Here is a 17,354-nt window from a genome sequence, read left to right on the forward strand (position 1 = left end):
AATTAGTGAACTGTGCTGAACTATGAGACTCTGTACAATCCTCCCAAACGTTGTTGACAATATGGTACAAACCTATACTACTGTTATCAATGTGCTTAATTATCCTTTTACCATAGCTTTTTAAGTAGAAACATTTTACCAATGTCACATTGACAAGCACTGCTGATGTTAATTTGGTATAGCTAATTTAAACCATGGAATGAAGAGTTTGCTACTCGGAAAAGTAAAAAGCCACCAATCTGTGCTTTCATCTGTATGTCTTCATCCCCATTGTTAACAACAATGATATTATTATATTGTTGTGATTAGGAGTAAGTCACTTTACTCCTTTATTATTAAATGAGCAGAATTAGCACTGGTCCTGAAGGTCACAGTGTTATTGGTGACTCAAATAAACACTGAATTAAGTGTTTTCTTAAGAGTACCATATTCATTTCATAGTACTAGGGCAGCCTTATTAGATGTAAACCTAAATAAATTATTTTCTTAATTTCTTTGAACCAAATATCTCACACTACATTGTGAAACAATAGTATCTGATAGATTTAATGAAATTATTTGTAACACAATAAATGAGAACATGTCTGATAATGATAAGTTCTGAGCATGGTAAAATAACCGCTGGAACAGAAATTGCAATCATCTTGAAATACAAGTAAATTAAGATTCGTTATTTATAATTCTGGTGTAATATTTGTTTTTTTTATTCTAACATTGCTTTCTTACTATATAACAGACCAATAATTTTCAAAGTAGTCTGCACTTTCCAACAACCTGGATTGTTTTCTCTTGAGTGCTGGAGGTTGAGGAGAGACTTGATAGAAATACAGTGCCCTCCATAATGTTTGGGACAAAGACCCATCATTTATTTATTTGCCTCTGTACTCCACAATTTGAGGTTTGTAATAGAAAAAAATCACATGTGGTTAAAGTGCACATTGTCAGATTTTATAAAAGGGTACATTTTATACATTTTGGTTTCGCCATATAGAAATTACAGCTGTGTTTATACATAGTCCCCCCATTTCAGGGCACCATAATGTTTTGGACACATGGCTTCACAGATGTTTGTAATTGCTCAGGTATGTTTAAATGCTTCCTTAATGCAGGTATAAGAGAGCTCTCAGCACCTAGTCTTTCCTCCAGTCTTTCCATCATCTTTGGAAACTATTACTGCTGTTTATCAACATGAGGACCAAAGTTGTGCCATTGAAAGTCAAATAAGCCATTATGAGACTGAGAAACAAGAACAAAACTGTTAGAGACATCAGCCAAACCTTAAACACTTTGGCTTACCCAAATCAACTGCTTGGAACATCATTAAGAAGAGAGCACTGGTGACCTTACTAATCGCAAAGGGACTGGCAGGCCAAGGAAGAACTCCACAGGTGATGACAGAAGAATTATCTCCATAATAAAGAAAAACTCCCAAACACCTGTCCGACAGATCAGAAATACTCTTCAGGAGTCAGGAATAGATTTGTCAAAGACCACTGTCTGCAGAAGACTTCATGGACAGAAATACAGAGGTTACACTGCAAGATGCAAACCTCTGGTTAGCCGCAAAAATGGGATGGCCAGGTTACAGTTTGCCAAGAAGTACTTAAAATACCAACCAGTTCTGGAAAAAGGTCTTGTGGACAGATGAGACGAAGATTGACTTATATCAGAGTGATGGAAAGAGCAAAGTATGGAGGTGAGAAGGAGGCATGTATGGCTGCTGAAGGTACTGGCTCCCTTATCTTCATTGATGATACAACTGCTGATGTTAGTAGCATAATGAATTCTGAAGTGTACAGACACATCCTATCTGCTCAAGTTCAAACAAATGCCTCAAAACTCATTGGCCGGTGGTTCATTCTACAGCAAGACAATGATCCCAACAAGTTTTTCAAAGCTAAAAAATGGTCAATTCTTGAGTGGCCGTCAATCACACGATCTGAACCCAATTGAGCATGCCTTTTATATGCTGAAGAGAAAACTGAAGGGGACTAGCCCACAAAAACAAACAGAAGCTAAAGATGGCTGCAATACAGGCCTGGAAGCACATCACCAGAGAAGACACCCAGCAACTGGTGATGTCCATGAATCGCAGACTTCAAACAGTCATTGCATGCAAAGGATATGCAACAAAATACTAAACATGACTACTTTCATTTACATGACATTGCTGTGTCCCAAACATTATGGTGCCCTGAAATGGGGGGGGGAGGGGGGGGGGACTATGTATAAACACTGCTGTGATTTCTACATGGTGAAACCAAAATGTATAAAAATGGCCTTTATTAAAATCTGACAATGTGCACTTTAACCATGTGTGATTTTTTTTAAATTACAAATCTTAAATTGTGGAGTACAGAGGCAAATGAATAAATTATGGATCTTTGTCCCAAACATTACGGCGGGCACTATATAATAAATTATAAGGGGCGTAGATAGGTTAGACAGTCTGAACTTTTTTTCCAGGGTAAAAACATCAAAGACGCCATCCAAGGGCACAGCTTTAGGTCAGAGGGGGGAAAAGTTTAAAGGAGATGTGCGTGGCAAGATTTTAAACAGAGAGTGTGGTGGTGGCAGATATAGAGTAGACGCATTTAAGAGGCTTTTTTAATGGGCACATGGATATGTGGGGAATGGTGGGTTATGCGCCACATGCAGGTTCATTTAACTTAGCATCATGTTCAACACAGACATTGTGGGCCAAATCACCTGAACATGTGCTGCATAATTCTATGTACATTTATCTATTCTGGTCACCAATCCTGGACTTCACGTTTGACAGTGGAATTGTGTTCATAAGTAAGGCTAATTAGCTGACTTTAAATAAATAAATAATGGTACAATGAATCACAAAACAGAATGATTTTAAGTAAAATGCAAATTGATTTTTATGTTCAGTCTAGCTGTTGCATGAAACTTGTCTTTGCTTAAGGGTGTCTTTTGGGAAGTTGGGTTAATGTATAAAATATGTTCCAAAGCAATTATTATTACAACACCGTGATGAGATCCAATATGTATAATTTAATTAAAACAGCATCTGTAATATTAGATTATGAATAAATCAGCAAAATGTCAACAAATATTTGTAAACTGCATTTGTCATAGCAAAAAATGCATTTATTAATTATTCTGTGTACATTTGAAAAATAATTTCATGACTGTGTTTGAAATGTACAACTAATAAAATATTAAATAAATAATTGTCACCACAAAATTCATATTGTGAATCAAATAAAATATTGGTCAGATTATGATTAATCAATCTGGAATAAATCAGCAAAACAAAAGCCTATTTCCAGCCTGAACCATAATTAAACAATAGACAATAGGTGCAGGAGTAGGCCATTTGGCCCTTCGAGCTAGCACCGCCATTCAATGTGATCATGGCTGATCATCCCTAATCAGTACCCCGTTTCTGCCTTCTCCCCATATCCCCTGACTCCGCTATTTTTAAAGAGCCCTATCTAGCTCTCTCTTGAATGCATCCAGAGAACCTGCCTCCACCGCACTCCGAGGCAGAGAATTCCACAGACTCACCACTCTCTGTGAGAAAAAGGGTTTCCTCGTCTCCGTTCTAAATGACTTACTCCTTATTCTTAAACTGTGGCCCCTGGTTCTGAACTCCCCCAAAACCGGGAACATGTTTCCTGCCTCTACCGTGTCCAAGCCCTTAACAATCTTACAAGTTTCAATGAGATGCCCTCTCATCCTTCTAAACTGTCTGCAGAGTGTACAAGCTCAGCTGCTCCATTCTCTCAGCATATGGCAGTTCCGCCATCCCGAGAATTAACCTTGTAAACCTATGCTGCACTCCCTCAATAGCAAGAATGCCCTTCCTCAAATTAGGGGACCAAAACTGGACACAATACTCCAGGTGTGGTCTCACTAGGGCTCTGTACAACCGAAGAAGGACCTCTTTGCTCCTATATTCGATTCCTCTTGTTATGAAGGCCAACATGCCATTCACTTTCTTCACTGCCTGCTGTACCTGCATGCTTACTTTCATAGACTGATGTACAAGGACCCCCAGATCCCGTTGTACTTCCCCTTTTCCCAACTTGACACCATTTAACTGGTTAAATTATAACTGGTTCTGAGCAAAAACAATAATTTCTAAAAACACTAACTCAGTACTTACTGTCAACAATAACCTGTGATATGCTTTACACATTAGACATGCACTGGATGACACAATTCATTCAGCAACTTCTTTGCAGTGCTGTCCAGAAATTAGGTCACGTTGTTTCAAACGGTGATTATTGATGGTCAGTTTCAAAACTTTATTATTATTATCTCCCTTATGGCCCTGTCCCACTTAGGCGATTTTTTAGGCGGCTGCCGGCGACTATCAAGTTGCCGGCAGTCGTCTGAAAATTCGGCAACTGTCGCGGCGACTGTCAGAGTGGAACACACACACGCGCACACAAACACATCGCTTCCTTCACCAGCTTGTTATGCAGGTGGGGGATTACAAGCGCGGGTGGCGGGGGATCGCTGTCTGAGTGAAATTCACACGGTACAAAGCCAAGGTGATTCAGAAACACATTTACGGTAGGTCCTTTAAAATAGGGGGGGGGGGGGGGGGGGGGGGGGGGAAGGAGAGAGAATAAGTGGAGACAACTTTTAAGAAGCCAGAGATACACGGCTGTGAAGCACGGTGGACATTTAACATTACCGATCAGTTATCCTTGGTTCTGAGAACTACTGCTTACGTTTTTTTCCCCAGTGTACGGTAAGGGGCCTTTAAAAGAGGGGGGGGGGGGGAAGGAGGGGGGGGGGGGGGGGGGGAAGGAGGAGGAGTGGAGACAACTTTTAAGAAGCCAGAGATACACGGCTGTGAAGCTTGGCAGACATTTATATTACCAGCTGGTTATCCTTGGTTCTGAAAACTACTGCTTACGTTTTTTTCCCCCAATGACCCAATGAAATTCACCAGTCAGCACCGGCTACAACCTACGAGGTAACTCACTAAGACCTCCTAGCGACCCACTTATGACACGAGAAATCTCACGACTCTTTATTTTGTACAGTGAACTATTACTGTACAACATGGCTTTGAGATGTGAGGGAAGAGTGGAGCAAAGGGAGAACATAGACACAGGAAGAAATTGAGAATAGGTTCTGAAATGCAAGTAAGGATTTGAAACTGGGTCGATGTTTGCGTTAGTGATTCATTTTGGAGTGTACTGGTAATAACCCTCAACTGTAGTGGTTTTTGAAGGTTCAGCAATTTGGAATAGTTCATTAAATGGAGCTTCAATGGATTGCCCATTAGAATTTACTACACGACAAAAACAAACAATGACAGCATCTATTTATGTAGCACCTCTAAGGTAAGCAAAATTCCAAGATGCTTAGTCGATCCAAAATTTGACACAACCACGAAAAGAGATAATAGGGAAGATAATTGGTCAAAGAAATAACTTTTATGGAACATCTTAAAAGAGATAGAAAAATGATTAGTTACCTCCAAGTTTGAGAATAAAGGTTGCAGGTTTAGGAAAGCGGAGATCTGGAAAATTGTTTGCTTATAAAAGGTTGAAGGGAGATAAGAACTGGTGGTGAGACAGGTGGGGAATATGAGAAACCACAATGGTACTTGAAGACAAGGATGCAGCTTTTAAAATGAAGACATGTCAGTTTAGGAGGGAATGTCAGTCAGCTTGCACAGGCATGATAAAAGTACTGGCAGCAGAATGGAGACGCAAGAAACTGCAGATACTGGAAGAGTGAAAAATTAGGTTTTGAATTGAATTGAATACATTTTATTATCCAAATATGTATACATACAAGGAATTTGCCTTGGCGCTTTGCTCACAAGTAACAACACGATATACAGTGGACAATTAAAAATAAAACATTATAATTTTCGTCTTCCTTCTCTGCTGATCGAACGAAGTGCTGCAGCTTCCGGATGTCATGCTTGGTGACTGAGCCAAACCAGACCATGGTGGAGAAGGTGAGGACAAACTCTTTGATGGCAGTATAGAATTGAACCATCACTGCTTGTGTCAAATTGCGTTTCCTCAGCTGCCGCAGGAAGTACATCCTCTGTTGGACCTTTTTAACTGTGGAGTCGATGGTGGCCTCCCATTTAAGGTTCCTGGAGATGATGGTTCCAAGGAACTTAAATGACTCCACAGATGTGACTGTGGTGTTGTTGATGGTGAGTGGGGAGAGGAGAGGTGGGGCTCTCCTAAAGTCTACAATCAATTCCACCATCTTAAGAGCATTAAGCTCCAGGTTGTTCCAATGACACCAGGATGCCAGCTGTCACTTCCTGTCTGTAGGCAGATTCCTCCCCATCCTGGATCAGTCCAATCAGGGTTGTGTCGTCCGCAAACTTGAGAAGCTTGACAGAGGAGTCTGTGGAGGTGCAGTCGTTGGTGTAAAGAGAGTAAAGGAGAGGGGAGAGTACGCAGCCTTGCGGTACTCCAATGCTGACGGTCTGCGGGTCCGAGATGTGCTTTCCCAGCCTCACATACTTCTTCCTGTCTGTCAAGAAGTTGGTGATCCACTGATAGAGGGGTTAAGACACAATCAACTGGAAGAGTTTGGAGTGTAGTAGCTCTGGTACAATGGTGTTGAATGCAGAGCTAAAATCCACAAACAAAATCCCCCTGACATATGTCCCCTGGTGGTCTAGGTACTGAAGGATGAAGAGCAGGCCCAGGTTGACTGCGTCAGCCACTGATCGATTTACCCGGTATGCAAACTGCAAGGGTTCCAGCAAGGGGTTTGTGATATTTTTCAGGTGGGCCAGCACAAGTCTTTCAAGGGTCTTCATGATTATAGAGGTCAGAGCGACAGGCCTGTAGTCATTAAGACCAGCAATCCTTGGCTTTTTGGGTATGGGAACAATAGTGGAGACTTTGAAGCAGGCAAGGACAGTACAGGTTGCAGGGACCAATTAAAAATGTCTGTGTAGACTGGTGCCAGTTGTTCGGCACAGAGATTGAGGGTAGAGGGGGAAACATTGACCGGTCCTGGAGATTTCCGGCTTTTCTGCCACCTGAATAGTTTTTCCATCTCCCCAATTGCTATTGTTAGTGATAGAGAAGAGGCCAGGCTGATGTCATAGTAACATAGAAAATAGGTGCAGGAGTAGGCCATTCGGCCCTTCGTGCCTGCGCCGCCATTCAATATGATCATGGCTGATCATCCAACTCAGTATCCTGTACCTGCCTTCTCTCCACACCCCCTGATCCCTTTAACCACAAGGGCCAAATCTAACTCCCTCTTAAATATAGCCAATGAACTGGCCTCAACTACCTTCTGTGGCAGAGAATTCCAGAGATTCACCACTCTCTGTGTGAAAAATGTTTTCCTCATCTCAGTCCTAAAAGATTTCCCTCTTATCCTTAAACTGTGACCCCTTGTTCTGGATTTCCCCAACATCGGGAACAATCTTCCTGCATCTAGCCTGTCCAACCCCTTAAGAATTTTGTAAGTTTCTATAAGATCCCCCCTCAATCTTCCAAATTCTAGCGAGTACAAACCAAGTCTATCCAGTCTTTCTTCATATGAAAGTCCTGACATCCCAGGAATCAGTCTGGTGAACCTTGTTGTTGAGAGAATGTAGATTTGCAAGGAATATACTTGGAAAAGGTGTGCGTAATCCTCGTCGCCGGAGTCGGGTGAGAGCTCTTCCCTTGGGTCCTCCTCTGTCTCAAGACCTTGAACACAGTCACAGCCCCGCTGACGAGTATGTCCAAATCATCCAGCGAGTGAGGGAAATTCAGAACACAGTGTTTGGAGGTACCGAATATCTGATGTTAATGAGTGCCTCTCATATGAAAGTGATCTTTGTGGGATTTTCACAGACGACACAAACTAACAAACACAGACAAAACAGCAAGGAGCAGTACACTGTGGCAGCCATCATCGGCACCACTGTTAACAAAAGGAGGAACTCAGTTAGTCAAGCAACATCTGCAGAGGGTAAGGACAGACAAGGTTTTGAGTCGGAATGCTTCTTCAGTCCAATGGAGTAATGGGGAAGATGTGGGAAAAGAGAGTAGAAGAAGTGGGGCAGCTTGTGGCAAGTAATAGGTGGATACAGGTGAGGAGGAGTGGGGTGATTGGCAGATGGGTAGATAGTGACAAAAGGGTGAAAATTACACAACAGTGTGTGAGACAAGGAAAGAAGAGGTGAAATACAAAGCCGGAGGGAAGATATGGGTGGAAGGGACGGAGAACAAAGGAAAAATACAAGGAAATTAGGAATCTAGAAGGGAAAAGTGGAGGCTAAGCAGGGGGTGTTAAGTAGTTAGCAACCGGGAGATCCAGCAGGCATAGACGAAACGAGCGCAAGTGTTTGGTGAAATGGTCGCTCATCATATACTTGGTCTCGTCGATGTAAAGAAGGCAGTTTTTGTTTCACATTTCCATGCAATGTTTTGCATATATTACAAAGCAATCTGAATCTCAATAGTCAAATTGAAGTATTCAGATGATGCTTATATTTGTGCAGGCTTGGAGACCAAGCTCGAAGGCAGTTGACTCGTTCTCTGAAACATACAAGCAACCATGCACTCAATATTCATAAGAGTCAAGTCAAGTCAAGTTTATTTGTCACAGACACATACGAGATGTGCAGTGAAATGAAAGTGGCAATGCTCGCGGACTTTTGTGCAAAAGACAAACAACAAAACAAACAAACAAATTATAAACACAATCATAACACGCATATTCTTTTACATAATAGGGGAATGGTCCATTATTATCCTGCCTTTGCTATACTTCACTATCCATCAACAATAAAGATTCATACTAGACTGGAAAACGTGGACTACTTCTCAAATCTCGTCAGTCACTATCAGTGAAGCCAGACAGCAATAATGAAATTCATTGTTCACTTCAATACACTGGCATTGGCTTTAGTAAATTGAGTAAAAGGATTTGAATATCGAGATCTCAGACGTGGCACAAAATTCATGGTCTACTGCTCAGCTTCCAAGACTTGGACTACTTGCAGCAAGCATCTCAAGCAAATCCTCCAAATTTACTAGAAGGATAAGCAAAGAAACATCGGTGTCCTCCGCACATCACGCGCACGTCATTACGCGTAAAAGATGTCGCATAAATGATGTTGCGTAGATAACGCCCAAGTGGGTCAGGCCCTTTACACTCAGTCAGGTCTGCTAGGTAGACCACCTCATTTCAATCCATGCATCAGCACATTAAATCGTGTAAATAATGAGTAAACTACATACCACATTAGGCACTTCCAGGCTCCTCTACACTGGAATCATCACTCATCCAGAATGCTAAGGGACTGCACATCTATAATCCATTCATTACGCCCACCCAACCTGACCCCATTCCTGAGTTTATATCATCCTCTATCAGTTATTTCAATTGCTCAAAATTATCTGCCACAGTAACAACCCTATCAGACCTCTTGGAAAAGTTATCTATGCAAAATTAATGTGGATAATCCTGGATTTGTAGATTATATCTAAAGAAAAAAGTACATATTCCAATAAATAGTTAAGAATGATTAGACTTTGAAGACTTACCGGATTGAGATTAGCTCTAATAGCCAATGAATTCGAACTTGCTCAATGCCATTATGAGGTACTGAGGCAACATATGCAAGGTTCAGTTCTTGGTCTTTGCTTAGGTCAAACAGATCTGCTTTGTTGTGTGGTAGAGGGGGGCTGCAACAATGTATAAAATATTATCAAAAATAAGTAAAATTAGTCAACATAAACAATTAAAATTGTAAACAGCAGAAAGTGTTTTATTTAAAAAAACGATGTTGAGAGTCAAAAGCTTCAAATTCCTGGATGTGCATATTTCTGAAGATCTTTCCTGGACCCAGCATACTGATGCAATTATAAAGAAAGCACATCAACGCCTCTACTTCCTGAGAAGATTACAGAGATTTGTTATGTCAGAGAAGATTCTCTTGAACTTTTACAGGTGTACGGTAGAGAGCATATTGACTGGTTGCATCACGGCCTGGTTCGGCAACTTGAATGCCCAGGAACAAAGAAGACAGCAAACATTTGTGAACACTGCCCAGTCCATCACGGGTTCTGACCTTCCCACCATCGAAGGGATTTACCGGAGTCACTGCCTCAAAAAGGCAGCCAGCATCATCCAGCTAGAGACACACACACATCACCTTGGCCACACACTCATTTCACCCCTGCCATCGGGGAGAAGGTACAGGAGCCTGTAACGTCCAGGTTCAGAAACAGCCTGTATCCTACAGCCATTAGGCTATTAAACACTACAACCTCAAATAAGCTCTGAACCACAGTATTGTTATTATTGCACTATTATTGTTTGTTATTTATGTGTACGTATGTGTGTGTACACACAAAACATTTTTTTCTTGTTTATTATATTGTTTACAGTGTACTATGTTTACATATTCTGTTGTGCTGCTGCAAGTAAGGATTTCATTTCTCTGGGACAAAAATGACAATAAAACACTCTTGACAAAGTGTAGAGCGGAAATCTGGTATTTCCAAATGGTGATCAACCGTTTTTCTTATGTATAAAGGACTATGTAGGATAATGGAACGAAAATGTAAGCAGAAAACTCAAGATGCTCAATTACTGCAGACAATCATGTTACAGACAGCCAAAACCCTAACCATTATCCAAGAATTTAAATAATGCAGAAAATAAAACATAATGTGATGATAATTAATCTGAAAATTCTTTAGTGTTAATAGCACTTGATGTTGAATGAGACATTTAAAAATGACATGGTTTCTCTGTAATTATCTGCTGCATTTTAAAAACAATTCAAATATGATTTAAATAATTTACATTAAAAAATTTAATAAATAATGCATTGATTAGGAAACAAAAATATGAACTAATATTAAAAAAAGTTATCTTTGGCCTTGGTCCATGGAGACTCAAGAGCCTGCAGTTGGTGGAAACATAAGCAAAAATCAAAGCACTGGAGCAACTCAGTAGGCTTGGCAGCATCTGTGGAGAGAAATGGACATTCCCACCACAGAAAAAGACACTAAGTGCTGGAGTAACTCAGCAGGTCAGGCAGCATCGCTGGAGAATGTGGATAGATGACGTTTCGGATCTGGATCTGTCTTCAAACTGATTGTGGTGAAGTGGGGCTATTAAACACCCCCACCCCCGTCAACCACAAACAGTCTGAAGAAGGGTCCCTACTCAAAATGTTATCTATCCATGTACTTCAGAGATGCTGTCTCACCTGCTGAGTAGCTCCAGCACTGAGGTTCCTTGGTCCTCCACTTATATTTGAATCCAAGTGCATGACCCCACTCAAATGAACGGAGTTGTACTACTTACAACCTGCAGACTGTAGTGAGTAGTAGGTTCATTACACAAATCAGTACACGCCGGACCAATATTTTCAAAAACTGAACATTTATCCAACTTCTCTACACCCATGCTAGCTGTTATTAAAAATAATTTTATTTTACTTTGTGTGCACAGACTTGAGTGTAATTGGGAAATAGCTTCTGATCCCATTATGTTCAAGATAGTCAAGTCAACTTTATTCGTCACATACACATACGAGACGTGCAGTGAAATGAAAAGTGGCAATGCTCGCGGACTTTGTGCAAAAAGACAAACAAACAAACTATAAAAACAATCATAAACACACATATTCTTTTACATAATAAATATTGGAAGGAAAAACGTTCAGTATAGTTAGTCCCTGGTGAGAAAGGCATTTACAGTCCGAATGGCCTATGGGAAGAAACTGCTTCTCAACCTCTCCATTCTCACAGCATGGCAACAGAGGCGTTTGCCTGACCGTAGCAGCTGGAACAGTCCGTTGCATGGGTGGAAGGGGTCCCTCATGATTTTGTTGGCTCTGGAGTTGCACCTCCTGATACCACCCTACCCTGCTGCTCATCATCAAAATCATCAATATCAATATACTCAAGGCTCCCTGATCCTCCCAAACCTCCTGTTATCCTGATCATTCATGGCACCTTTGATGCCCATACCTTTTGATTCCCTATTTTTACCATCCCTTCTACAATTGAGTTTCCTCAGTGTCCCAGTTCTGTGATACTCATTCTCAGCTTCCAAGACGTAGAATGTACAATTGTTTCCAAGATGGTTTAATATTGGGAGCAGTTGTTCCTAACGATGCAGGAAAGATGTGTTAGCACCAAAGATGTTGAACAGTGCTGAATGGATTTTTATAATTTACCAGATCAAGTGCAGACGCGTTGGGTCTGCTCCCCCAACGCAATATTCCAGCACTCACCCGTTCCCCCAACGCAATGCGGGTGTGTGTGGGGACGGGACAGAGGGGGGCTGTGGGCAGGGGGAGGTGTGCGGGGGGGGGAGGGGAGTGTTTTTTAGGGGGGGGGGGGGGGGGGGTTGGGATGGAAGGGATAACTTTATGGCTTTACAATTTTGGTCCTTCTCTTGCTCAAAGCAAATTTCAGAACTATGTGCATTGAAGTCTCTATGGTTTCTGAGCTGTTGTCAGGAATGTGAAGTTGGAGAATTACCTTGAAGAACTTTAGAAGCTGGTCTGTAAGTGGGATTGAATTTGTTTACTTTCAAATCCTAATTGGTCTGCGGTAAGAAGTGTGAGGGAGGGAGGGAGGGGCGGTGAGGACGGAGCACCACGAAATGGGAAGGAGGGAGGGAGCGAGGGAGGCCGCGGGTGGGCGTGTATCTGTGGAAGGCCGCGGGCGGAGACCCGAGCGAGGCCATGTGCTGGCATGGATCCGAGGACCCGAGCAAGGCTGCAGGCAGGCGTGAACCTGAGGAAGCAAGCAAGCAAGCAAGTTTATTTATATAGCACATTTCAGCAACAAGGCAATTCAAAGTGTTTTACACAAAGCATTAAAAAGCAATCAAAAGCAACCATTAAAATTAATAGAAAATAAAAAACAAGCTGCAATGGAATAAGACAAGTATAAAATACAAGAATAAAAGTTACAGTGCAGTGTAAGAAATGAATAATTATTTAATTTAATTAAAATTAAAAGCAGCGTCAAACAAAAGACTTTAGCCCCGATTTAAAAGAACTGAGAGTTGGAGCGGACCTGGATTTTTCAGGAAGTTTCTTCCATATATATGGCGCATAAAAACTAAACGCTGCTTCTCCGTGTTTAGTTCTGACTCTGGGGACAGAGAGCAGAAATTTTAATTGAGGTGGATAGGAGAGGGCTATCATGAAAACATGATAGAACAATCTATGCCAGCAAAAAAACAGGGAGAAGCCACACATCGGAAAGATGCTTGAATCTGTAATTGAAGATTTGCACTTAGAAAACTATAATGTGATTAAGCTAAGTCCACATTAATTTATTAAAGGGTAATAGACAATAGGTGCAGGAGTAGGCCGTACGGCCCTTCAAGCTAGCACTGCTGGACTAATCATGTTTGACTAATCATGTTTGACTAATCAATAGGAATTCTTGAAAAGACATCTTATGGAATAGATAAATGAAAAACAATGGATGTGAGGTAATTAGTTCAAAAGGATTCTGATAAAGTTTTACATGGTGTAAATAAGCAAATTGTACAATCTGGAGTTCAAGATCATCTTTAATTGGTACCCATAGTATAGCGGTACAGCAGGTTATTAGTTGTTAGTTCATCGTTAGCGCTTCCAAGACTGACCAGTATAGGAAGTGGGCGTTAGTATGAATCGTACAGTAAGGTGGGGTCAGTGATGCTATTTCTACTATGATTGGTTCACATGCAATAACCAATCTACACATGGGATATGGTGAAGTAGTTAGAGCGCATAGAACTGGAGATGATATTAACAGTCAAAAAACAACGAGTAGAAATACATGGATCTTTCTTGGGTTGGAGGGCTGCGACTAGTAGAGTACCATAGGGGTTTGTGCCACAACTACGTACAAATCGATAACATTTCCAAGTTTGTTGATCACATGAAACTGAGTAGTAATGATAACACAGAGCTTCAAGACAAGCTATGTGAATGGACAACAACATGAGAGATGAAGTACAATGTGGAAAAATGTGAAGTTTGCATTAATATCTTGTTTTTTAAAATCTTCGGACATCTGATTTATGTATGTGTTTTTGTGTGTTTGTCTGATTCTATGTGCCTGTGAATCTGCTGCAAACAAGATTTAATTGTACCTGTAACTCACAGTACTTGTGCATACTGATTTGACTGTTGTACTGGAGGTAAATCAGTTGCCACTTTGCATAAACATGCACCCACAAACTACAATTGACAATGAAAACAATATCTGCCCTTCATGGTTTTGATTGAGGGGTAATTACTAAGCACGATAATAACGTTGGATATGTGCCTTTTAAAAGTATTTGCTGAGTCTCACCAGATTTTCTGACAATTGCTTGCTATGATCAGGTGAACAATGGTTTTGCATTGTGGACACGTCTGGCTACACTGTAAGGAATTGAGGCAATTCTGTACCACAAGTTCTGAGAAGTACGAATATGAACAGTCTGAAGAAGGATCCGGACTCGAAATATCACCTTTCCATTTGCTCCAACACTGTGTTTTACTCAAAATGTAGATAAGTGGAGGACCGAGGAACTACAATGCTGGAGCTACTCAGTGGGTCAGGCAGCATCTCTGCAGAATGTGGATAGATGACGTTTTACTCAAATTGTCAGTATCTGCAGCTCCCTGTGTCTCCATCATTAATAGAGTCGTACAACACAGAATCAAGCTCTTGGGACCAACTGGCCCACACCGACCAAGATGTTCTATCTATACAATTCACACCAGCCACGTTTAGACAATATCCCTCTAAACGTTTCCTATCTAGGTACTTGCCCAAAATGTCTTTTAAATGCTGCTATAGTCCTTTACTTCTCTGGCAACGCTTTCCATATACCCATTACCTTCCGTGCAAAAGTTGTCCCTTCAGATCCCTTTTAAATCTTTCCCTCTCATCTTAAACTTAACCCCAACCCTGGATAAAAGACTCTGTGCATTCACCCTATCTATTCCACTCATGATTTTATACACCTCTATAAGAAAATCCCTCAGCCTCCTGCATTCCAAGGTATAAAGTCCTAGCGTGCCGGACTCCCTATAGCTCAGGCCCCCAAGTCTGGGCAACATTCTCGTAAATATTTTCAGCACTCTTTCCAAATTAACAGTATCCTTCCTAAACAAAATATATTCCAAATTCAGCCCTCAGCAACATCTTGTACAGATGTAACATAAGATCCCAACTTCTATACTCAATACCCTGAATGATGAACGCCAATGTATTGAAAACTTTCTTGACCACACTATCTACCTGTGACGGCACTTTAAGTAACGACTAGACTAAGTGGGTCCCGTTGGGTCCCACTCACACGGGAGGTCTGGTCCCCCAACGCATGAAGCCAATTCTTAGATTATGTAAAAGAATATGTGTGTTATGATTGTGTTTATAATTTGTTTGGTTGTTTTGTTGTTTGTCTTTTGCACAAAAGTCCGCGAGCATTGCCACTTTCATTTCACTGCACATCTCGTATGTGTATGTGACAAATAAACTTGACTTGACTTGACTTGATCTTTATAAATAAAAGTTTTTTCTCGCAGATTCTAATGGAAAAATATATATAGTGGTGAGGTGGGAGGTATTTATGTTGTACCATGGCCATTTTAATTCTAGGCATCTTGTCTGATTTACTTGTTATAGAATGCAATTAAATTTACTTATAATTAATTAAATTAACCTACTGAAAAAGGCAATCAGGAGGGCAGGAAGGGATCAGGAGATAGATAAGGATAATCCTAAGAGAATTTATGTCCATTAAGGTAAAAAGGGTAGCCAGAGAGAGAATGCCCCCCCTCAGGAATCAAAGCGGTCAACTCTGTGTGGAGCCACAGGAGATGGGCAAGGTCATCAATGAGTATTTCTCCTCTGCTTTTACCATGGTGAAAGACACGAGGACCACGGAACTTGGGGCAGTCAATGGAAGTGTCTTGAGAGCAATCAGTATTATAGTCGAGGAGGTGCTGAAGGTTCTAACATGAAGGTAGACAAATCTCCCGGGTGTGATCAGATATATCCAAAGACAATGTGGGGAGCTGAAGAGGAATTTGCAGGTGCCCTGGTTGAGATTTATAAGACATCATTACATACGGGTGAGGTGCCAGAAGACTGGAGGGTGCCTCGATTTAAGAAGGTCTGCAAAGAAAAGCCTGGAACTAAAGGCTAGCGAGTCTAACATCTGTGGTCGGAAGGTTATTAGACATAATTCTAAGGGATAAGATATAAATGCATTTAGAAGGACAAGGGCAGATTAGGGATAGTCAGCACTGTTTTGTATGTGGGAGATTGTGTCTCATAGATCTGATTGAGTTTTTTGAAGATGTGACCAAAACGGTTGATGAAGGCAGAGCTGTAGATGGTGTTTATACGGAATTCAGCAAGGCATTTGACAAGGTTCCGCATGGCAGGCTGCCTTAAACGGTTAGATCGCATGGGATCCAAGGAGAAATAGCTGACAGGATAGAAAATTAGCTTCATGGAAAAGAAGCAAAGGGTTCCTTCCTTTGGAAGGTTGTTTTTTTGGACTGGAGGCCTGTGACTAGTGGTGTGCCTTAGGGTTCAGTGCTGAGCCCATTGCTATATGGATGAGAATGTATAAGGCATGATTAGTAAGTATGCAGACAACACCGCGGTGGGTGGTATTGTAGATAGCGAAGGTGGTTGTCAAATATTGTAGCAGGATCTTGATCGGTTGGGCAGGTGGGCTGAGGAATGGTTGATGGAATTTAATACAGCAAACTATGAGCTGTTGCATTTTTGGAAGTCTAACCTGGGCAGGACCTACTCAGTGAATGGTAGAGCTCTGGAGAGTGTTATAGAGCAGCGGGATCTAGGAGTGAAGGTACATACTTTGTTGAAAGTGGCACCACAGGTAGATAGGGTGGTCAAGAAGGCTTTTAGCACATTGGCCTTCATCAGTCAAGAGTAGGAAGTAGGGAAGTTGGAAGATATGTTACAGTTGTACAAAATATTGGTGAGGCCAAATTCAGTTTTGGTCTAGAGTCAAGTGTGAAGAGTCAAGAGTGGTTTTATTGTCAGATGTCCCGGACGGGACAATGAAATTCTTACTTGCTGCAGCACAACAGAATGTGTGAATATGTAAACATTGTATATAACATAAAATAACAAATAGTGCAAATAACAAATAATAATAGTGTTTTGCAGTTCAGAGCTCATAGCTTATTTGTTGTGCTTAATAGCCTGATGACTGTGGGGAAGAAGCTGTTCTTGAACCTGGATGTTACAGTCTTCAGGCTCGTGTACCTTCTTCCTGATGGCAGTGGTGACATAATAAGTGTGGGTCCTTGATGATTTTGGTTGCCTTTTTGAGGCAGCGACTACGATAGATCCCTTTGACGGAGGGGAGGTCAAACCAGT

General features: G+C 41.3%; 1 protein-coding gene across 2 annotated transcripts in view; it reads right to left on the reverse strand.

Annotated features, from left to right (window-relative positions):
* Positions 1–17,354, reverse strand: part of idua (alpha-L-iduronidase) — a 137,570-nt gene that overhangs the window by 117,245 nt on the left and 2,971 nt on the right. Inside the window, exons 1-2 of one of the 2 annotated variants that reach the window (XM_055647012.1) lie at positions 13,023–13,096; positions 9,522–9,662 (exon numbers count right to left, since the gene is read on the reverse strand). Coding sequence is in view for 1 of the 2 variants with exons in the window: in XM_055647006.1 (XP_055502981.1) it covers positions 9,522–9,662 (141 nt within the window). In the remaining variant the exon portion in view is untranslated. Of the gene's footprint in view, positions 1–9,521; positions 9,663–13,022; positions 13,097–17,354 lie in introns of those variants that run through there. The other variant, XM_055647006.1, reaches the window with a different exon arrangement.

This window comes from Leucoraja erinacea, chromosome 1 (genome assembly GCF_028641065.1).
Source record: "Leucoraja erinacea ecotype New England chromosome 1, Leri_hhj_1, whole genome shotgun sequence".
Classification (NCBI taxonomy): Eukaryota; Metazoa; Chordata; class Chondrichthyes; order Rajiformes; family Rajidae; genus Leucoraja; species Leucoraja erinaceus.